An 8832-nucleotide genomic window follows, 5' to 3' on the forward strand; every position below is an offset into this window, starting at 1 on the left:
AGCATGATTAGCACTGACACAAAAATACACATTTTTAACACTAACATCAAGTCTGTCCTCTGTGGAGCAGGGTCTTGGAAATCCACAACAGCAATTGATAAGAAGGTCGACTCATCCCACAGTAAATGCCTGTGAAAGATTTTCAGAGTCTATTGGAAAGAGTTTATTATAACATTAGAAATTCTAAGTAGAGTACATCACCTTAAAGTATCAAACATGGCAAGAAGAAGACGATGGACATATTTAGGACACGCTTTAAGGATATCACCAACGTGACTTCTATGTCAACTGACAACATGGACACCAGCTGGAAAGACAAAAAAGAGGGTGACCAAGAGAAACATTACGGAGGTCAATACAGAAAGAAGCTAAATCCATCAACATGACACTTGGAAGCCTGAACAGACCAGCACAAGACCACAATAAATGTCAGAAACTGCTGGATGCCTATGCACCTGCAGGTAGAGGAGGATAAAGAGAAAAGAAAGAGAGCCGAAGTTCTGGTCCTCCTTGAGAATTTCTTTAAAATACATTAAAATAAATAGACCTGTCTGGTCCCCCTCACTAACCAAATACACAGCACCAACATTAATATAACTGTAATTAATTGACCCTGCACACAATCCCCGAAGTCCACTGCCATTGCTACCCTGTCCTGACATCCAGCTCCTCACCAGCCAGGAAGAAAAGGACACCCCTGAAGACAAACGTAGGGATGAAATGAGTTCCAAAGGTCCAAGGCCTTACCAGAGAGATCCCTGCCAGCCACGGAGCGTGGATAAAAATCAATTCTTTTTTCATTTAAAAAGGCCCAGATTTTGTTGTTTAAATTAAATACACGATTTAAAAAAAACTATTTTAAATGAACTTTGACATTGACAACGTATAATGAGTTTAGGCCTTAACTTAACATATTAGTCATTTAAATTAAATACAAAAAATAATATTAAGCAGTACATGTTTGCTGCCAAATTTTAAAGAAAGTGAAATCGCTGAACTGGTAGAAATCACTGATGTGACTGAAAGCTTCTGTATTCACACACTCTGCACCCCATTGTAATAATCTTTATACAAAATATGGCTGGTAAGTTATCATTTGAAAACTAATTCCTTGCTGGCAGTAATATCATGGTGAGATGTATATAGCAACATTATAAGTAAAGTTATAAACATAAGCTGAAATCTCGACTGAAGAGTGTTTACAACACAAGTCTGGGGAAAAGATAAACTTGTTTCTCAAAGATAAAGGACAAGCTGACGCCTTTAGCCAGGTGTCAGCAAATGCATTTCTGAGGGGGGACTGAACTATAAAAGCAAGCGGCAAAAACAAGACAAGTTCTCTCTCCCTATCCATCATGCCCTCCTTCACCCAAGAAGATAAAAGAAACAGCCTTTGGGAGCAGATCCTGAGAATTTGGTCAGCAGCATTACTGGGAACATGTGGTAGGGGACTTCACCTTGAACCAAGGCTAGTTTGTTAAGTTTTATATTTGGAAGCATGTTATCTTTATTTCTCTTGTAACTATTTATAGTTAACAGGCGGCAAGGGGCCATTCTGGCATCCAGGGATTCAGAGTATTGGGACACACCCTTAACCCCCTGCATTACAGCAGCTCTATACCACCTGAGGATTCCACAAAGCAGGGAGTGTCCTCATTGGGCCAAGTAATGTGGCATTAAGGCTCGTTAGCATGGCTGGAGCTATGTGAAGTTGCTAGATCAGGGCCAAGGATCTGTCCTATGATCCATTTCAATGGGTCCAGAATAATGAAGAGGAGAGTTTCGTCCTGAATGGTACCCAGCCTAATTTTACACTTAAACGTTACTGGTACGGGGAACATTAAATGGCCTTGTACCCCTTTTGCTTCTCTATGATGCATAAAAAAGCTTGAACGTTGGGAGAAAGGAGCAGAACTGGTGGAGAAGGGAAATCTTTTTTTCTGCCTTTTAGCTTATCTTAGAAATATCAGGAGTGCCAAATCCGAGCTTCTCTGGTTTTGTTGGAGCAGTCCTTAGAGGGCCTGTATGCACAGTGAGTTTTCTCAGCCCTTCACTGAATAGGTGGTATGTTGATTCTCCAACCGCATTTTCGTTTTGCCAAGGGAAAGTGGGACTAAATATACTCACCCACCTTTTGCAAAGAGCTTTAAGAGCGATGGGTGACCATCACTAAAGAAGGTCAATGTATAATAATGATGAATTATTTTTATGACTATTATGGAACATTCAAACAATCTGCAGCTGTGTCTGGTGAAAGGCATCGATACTGTTCCCTATTTCCCCCTCACCCTCTTTTTTCAGGTTCAGAGAATCCTGAGCACATACAAACTGGGGGTGGGAAATGCCCTTTTTTATTAGCAATAAAACTCTGTCTTTTTCTCCTGATTATCCACAGATTTATGAATCCATAATCATTCACGTCACAGACTGAGGGAGCCGGGGCTGAAACAGGATAATAGCCTTTAAATCCCCTTCTCTGAGCACTCAGATCTTCCCTGTCAGCAAGATTAAAGCGGTCAACAGCAGTCCCCGTGTGTCTGTGTCCCTGCCTGAGCTTTAACAACAACTGGAGGTGGTGGCTGGATGGGAGAGAAATGTGAAACTGCCGCTGTGTTTGATGCTCCAGAGGGAAAGAAAGAAGCACTGTTTGTCTCAGTGGTGGCAGTGGGGACTGGTGTTAGTCCCTCAGTCAGGTGGAGGCAAAGGAAGGAGAGGAGGAGGAGAGAGAAGCATCATGTTGAAGTTTAACCAAAGGAGACCATTCCCATTCTCAGACTGTAAAGGAAGGGAAGGAGCTGCAACAAATATTGTTCCCCCAGAAACCAATGCGGGAGAGGAGAACGAAAGAATGCGCTCACAGACGAAGAGTGTGGTTTCTGCTACTACTCCATGGGCCTCTCAGTCTGTGCTGCCTGTGGGAACTGAGGGGAACTACCACTATTATGTGGAGGAGGAGGAGGAAGAAGAAGAGGAGGAAGATGAAAGGCAGCTGCAAAATCCGTCTCAGGAGAGAAGCAAGTTCTCGTCACCATTTCCCAGCCCCCCTGCCTTCTCCTCCAGAACAGCAGCGTCTGCTTCTTCCATGCTGAACATAAATGTAGGTGGCAAAAGTTACCTCCTCACCTACCAGGCAGTGGCCATCTACCCTAAGACCCGTCTGGGCCGCTTGGCCACATCCACCGATCGCCATTGCCAGCTGGGTCTGTGCGATGACTATGCGGTTCAGGGGGATGAGTACTTCTTTGATCGGGACCCCGCTGTCTTCCAGCTGGTCTACAACTTCTACGCCTCTGGGGTGCTGCAGGTGCGCGACGAGCTGTGCCCACTCAGCTTCCTGGAGGAGCTGAGCTACTGGGGAGTGCGGCTCAAATATACACCGCGCTGCTGCCGCATCTGCTTCGAGGAGCGGCGTGACGAGCTGAGCGAGCAGCTGAAGGTGCAGCGGGAACTGCGTGCCCAGGCGGAGTCCCAGGAGAGCGAGCAGCTCTTCCGCCACATGCGCTACTATGGCCCCCAGCGTTGGCGCCTCTGGAACCTAATGGAGAAGCCCTTCTCCTCTGTCAGCGCCAAGGCTATGGGGGTGGCCTCCAGCCTTTTTGTGCTCGTCTCTGTGGTGGCACTGGCTCTCAACACTGTGGAGGAGATGCAGCAGGTGGACAGGAAAAGCGGAGAGAGTCGCCCTATGCTGGAGCACATCGAGACGCTGTGCATCGCCTTCTTCACCCTGGAGTATCTGCTGCGGCTGGTCTCCACCCCAGACCTGCGCCGCTTCGCGAGCAGCCCCCTCAATGCCGTGGATCTCATCGCCATCCTCCCCCTTTACTTCCAGCTGCTGCTGGAGTGCTTTGCAGACGATGACCAGCCCCGAGGCCGGGGCTCTCAGCACAAGCATGACATTGAGAAGGTGGGACGGGTGAGCAAAGTAGGGCAAGTGCTGCGCATCATGCGCCTGATGCGGATCTTCCGCATCCTCAAGCTGGCCCGCCACTCCACAGGCCTGCGCGCCTTCGGCTTTACCCTGCGCCAGTGCTACCAGCAGGTGGGCTGCCTCTTGCTCTTCATTGCCATGGGCATCTTCGCCTTCTCCGCCATGGTCTACTCTGTGGAGCACGACGTCTCCAGCACCAGCTTCACCAGCATCCCCCATGCGTGGTGGTGGGCTGCTGTAAGTAAATGCATTGCACTTTGCCGGGTAGCCATTGCTCCCTCCCCTGCGAGACTGGCTGCCTGTCTTGAAAACAGCAGGGCCATCCCAGATTTGTGAACATCTGTTCCGAATTCTGAGCTTTGCTTTTGCAGGACATGAGCTCTCGCACACACACACTCACCTCTGCTGCAAGCTTACATCGGTTACTGCATCAGGGTATAATCAGTGAAGCAGAGCTGGAAGTCGGTGGCTATTTGTGACTATGCCACACACATCCGCTTCCACTGCTGCTCATTAAAGAAAGGGGGGGGAGGATTTGTATGTGGGTGGGAGAAGTGTAGCATTTCTTTCTAGTGTCAGCATTGCAGAGAAGTATACTGCTAGTAGTTTGGGATAAATGTATTGTACAGAGTTCCCCCCCCTCCCCCCGCTTTTGGGGGGAGTTTGTAAAAGGCTGCACTGACCCAGCATGACAAAAAAGGTTGTTCTGATTACATCTCTCAACATTTAAATCCTCCAACTTTATGGAAGTTGAAGTAGCTGCAGATGCCTGGCCCTGTAAAATATTTTGTAACGGGCAGTTGTCCAACAGTAGGTGGCATCTCTACAACACACTCAAAATGGCATTTGGTTGTAATTTATACAATACCAGTGGCAGACAAAAATAGATCAGGTGGGGTCTGAATGGCTCAAGGAATTGGTAATGGGATACAGAGCCTTTTGCATCTAGGTCACTAGTTTCAATCTAGTATAGGTCAGTAGTGACAGGAAGTTGATGACATGACATGTCGTGGCTGTTTAGGAGGAATGAGTAGGTGGTCTCAGGCTAGTTCCTAGTGGGCAGAGGTTCATATTGCAAAATCACCAGTGGCATGGTTGCTGGTGGTCTTAGCTGAGAGGCCAGAGACTGGGCTGACATGGAACCTGAGGAACCTTTTCATCTTTAGTGTTTACACTTGTGGATGAGGTTTGAGACACAGGGGCAAATCTGCACAGGGAATCTTTCACAGCCATTGTCTGTGCTGTACTTGTGACTAAACAGAGGACTTCAGTCTGTTGCACAGCATTTCCCAAAATGGGGGACGCACTCTCTTTGGCTGAGCCAGGGCCCATTTTTACAGATTTTCCCCATGCTGCCCTACTATCATGGCAGGGCTGAAGGCTGGCCCACCACTGACTTTACTCCGAGGTGCTGACTGAGTACCCCTAAAAGCCAAGCTAGGAGAGCCTATGCATTAGCAGTGTCCCACAGAACCTTTATTCTCAGCCACAGCATTAAACATGCAGGGACTCATAGTTTGGGGGTTGGGGAGGAAGAGATTGTTCCTTTGCGAAGTGGTCTGCAGAATGAAAGAGCAGGAAGGCCACAGGTCTATTGTTATTCTGTGATAGCTGTGGCAGGACAGCATGGTGCATGCTAGATTGTCAAACTAGAGTGAGAAACAGACACGCATGGTAATATGGCTAGTACTGAAAGAACAAAGGGCTCAAATCTCAGTTGCAGCCAGTATCGTCTGGGAGGAGCATTTGTGGGGAGAAGGGATGCAAAGGCTCTGCTTGCAATTCCCTGATTCTAGGGCCAGTCCTAGCCCCAAAAACAACAAGGAGTCCAGTGGCACCTTAAAGACTAACAGATTTCTTTGGGTATAAGCTTTTGTGGGTAAAACCCACTTCTTCAGATGCATAGTTAGGGCTACTCCTTTTTACAGCAGCTGACTCTGGTCTATAAGGAGCCATGGGTCAACTCAGAATAGCCAAACCGCAAATCTGCTGGCCACATCCCTGACAGATACCCCAGACTGTGGGCTACAGCTGTGCACTTCTTTTCTGGCTCTCTGCCAGCTCTGGAAGCTCTAGCTTGGGAGTCCGAGCTCCTTTCCAGTCCTTTTGCATCACTCCAGCTACCAACAGAAAAATCTAGTCGCATTATTTTTTAACTTCATGTGCTGAGTGCCCCTGAGCCTGGCTACTGGGGTGCCCAGCACATATTGGAAAAGTTACTGGAATGCAACATTTTGCCTTTGCAGGTTCCCGTTTAATCAACAGATATAGTACACCCAGAGGTTATAAATTTCATGCTGAACACTCCAGTGGAATATTAGGACAGTAAACCAAGACCCATGGGTGCCATTTTTCTGCATATATCCAGTTGCATACATCCAATCATTCATAGAGCCGGGAAGCAGTAAAAATACATACAGCCCAATCCTGCAAACACTTATTGATACGAATAGTCTTTATTCATCCAAGTATTCCTGTTAGACTTAATGGGATTCTGTTAAAAAAGGTTTGTACATAAGAGCAAGGGTTTGCAGGTCTGTCTTTAATGTGCAAATAGTAATTACGTGGCATGGCTCTCTTTTACCCCCCATGCATTATAGGAAAAAATTAAGAGGTTCAGATAAGTTAAATAGTGGATAGCTTTGTCAGTCACACACACAAATGATTATATCCTCAAAATTCTCATGTGTAATACAAGAGTGAATGTAAGAGGACTAAACCCTTAGCACAGGATAATAATCTTGTAGGGGCTATTGTAGATATATATCTTGCTTTCAACTCAGTATTTGAAGGTATTGAGCCTTTATGATCATTCAATGCCAGTGACTTCAGTGCTATTAAACCAAATGCCTAATGCCTTTTATGGTACAGGTGCAGCCCCATGTAATCTACTGTTTCATTCATCTGAAATAACATTCTGTCTAAAAGGTGAGAAGCTGGCACACTGCCTGCCATAATGTTCAAAAATTAATTCAGTGCTATAATCACAAGAGCACTGGGCTGGGACTACACCTTCCTGTGTTTTAGCCATTTCTGCTAGCATGTTTCTTCTTATTATTATTATACACAGACACAGGATTATGAACTAAATGAAAACAAAGTTCACAAACATCAAAATGTATGTAGTAGACGTAGACTGGTAATTCCCTCTTGGGATCTATGCTAGACCAAATGTTATTGGGGCAGTTCTAACTGTTGAAGTATTTCATGTCAATGTAAAAGCCAGCATAATACCTTCCCCATCAGTGTATGGCAGGAAAAAAAATGCTCCTGGATGAAGAAGGGCATTCATTAAAGTCTCAGAAGAGTTATGGATAACGAGATGGCAAGATTCACACTTTCACGTAATATGGTGATGTCTAAAGAATTATTTCCTGAACTTTAAAAATGATTTCACTGAAACAGCTATGGTTGTCACTGAGATCTGGTGTCAAAAGTCCCAGGGCAATCCTATGCACTCAGCCACCATCCCCTCTGTGCCTGGAACATGGCAGAATTTGAGCAGGAAGAATAATCACTCACCTACTGACATGCACTTCAAACAAAACAAACTTTTAAGCAGCTGAAAAGGCTCTTTGTTATTTAGACACTTCCTTAGTCTCCTTATTTTAAAAAAATCCATATTAAAATGAGCCGATGAACCGTTCTTCCCAGATGCAAGTGTTTTAAAATGTATTTCACTCCTAGCGGCCACACCTCAAGTCTGGGACCTGCTCTTCACCACATTCACCACTTTATGCACCTGACAGGTAAAGGTAAAATTCACTTCACACATACTTCACCCTCAAAGCCCAAGTTATTGGGCTGACGTGAATGGGGGTTGGGGCGGGGAGGGGTGAAGACCAGTCCGTTCCTTAAAAACAGGGTAAGGGCACAAGGCTGTCATGCAGCTTCAACCCAGCCTCTACTGCAGCTAGTTGCACAGAGTGGTAGGTCACTGGATGGGTCTGGTCATAAATCTGTGTCCATGCCCCTGGACTTAACACACACTACCATCTATGCAGACCTGCTTGTGGTTGGCTCAGGGATGCTGTCTGCAGCACACAGCGGAATCCAGAGGTCTTCCTAATTACAACAGTGGGGTTAATTATTTAAGGATAGTTTTTACACTTTGGGATGGTAGCCTGTGGGGGAACAATGTAGAGTCAGTGTGTAATAATTCAGGCTTTTAGTATACAAGTGTTCAAAATATCTTAACTGTGCTGAAAAATCCGTATTCCCCAGCTGGCTAGATTAGAGAAAGGTGTGTGTGCGCTCCTCTGTTTGGCTAATAGATTACTATTGATTTGCCTATAGGTCAGCATCTCTACAGTGGGCTATGGTGACATGTGTCCAGAAACTCACCTCGGCTGCCTGTTTGCTTTCCTCTGCATTGCTTTTGGAATAATTCTGAATGGAATGCCCATCTCCATCCTCTACAATAAATTCTCAGACTATTACAGCAAACTGAAGGCCTATGAGTATACAGCTGTAAGGAAGGAAAGAGGCAAGATTGACTTTATACGACGAGCCAGGAAGAAAATGTCTGAGTGCTGTGAAGAAGGCCCAACCCATTATTTACCAAGGCCTAGATACAATTAATACTCCAGGAAAGATAAAGGGATAGAGGAGCAGAAGGGGAAAGCAGAGGAAACACTATTACAACGGATCACCCAAGTCAAATAAAGATAAAGCAACAGCTCTAAAAGGAATAAGAAAATACTGAAGGCAAATCTCAAACTTTAGTCTTTTTAAAAAATTACAGATCTATTTTACTACAGTTTCTTCTCAGCATCTTTTTGCTGGTGCTCATTCTTACAGCAGCAATGAGCCTGGTTTATATGTGCGATGCCAGCGTCGATGGCGCTCGATGAATTATCCAGCCAGAGACTTTGAGTTGTATAGCTGAAACAGGGCTTAACGCC

At 45.5% G+C, this 8832-nt stretch overlaps 1 protein-coding gene across 1 annotated transcript; it reads left to right on the forward strand.

The window, feature by feature from the left end:
- Nucleotides 1-2617: 2617 nt before the first annotated feature.
- Nucleotides 2618-8509, forward strand: KCNV2 (potassium voltage-gated channel modifier subfamily V member 2). The gene is made up of 2 exons (XM_077816421.1): nucleotides 2618-4165; nucleotides 8225-8509. The coding sequence occupies exons 1-2, from the start codon at nucleotides 2618-2620 to the stop codon at nucleotides 8507-8509; spliced, it is 1833 nt and encodes a 610-aa protein (XP_077672547.1).
- Nucleotides 8510-8832: the final 323 nt, after the last annotated feature.

This window comes from Eretmochelys imbricata, chromosome 5, assembly GCF_965152235.1.
Source record: "Eretmochelys imbricata isolate rEreImb1 chromosome 5, rEreImb1.hap1, whole genome shotgun sequence".
NCBI lineage: Eukaryota > Metazoa > Chordata > Testudines > Cheloniidae > Eretmochelys > Eretmochelys imbricata.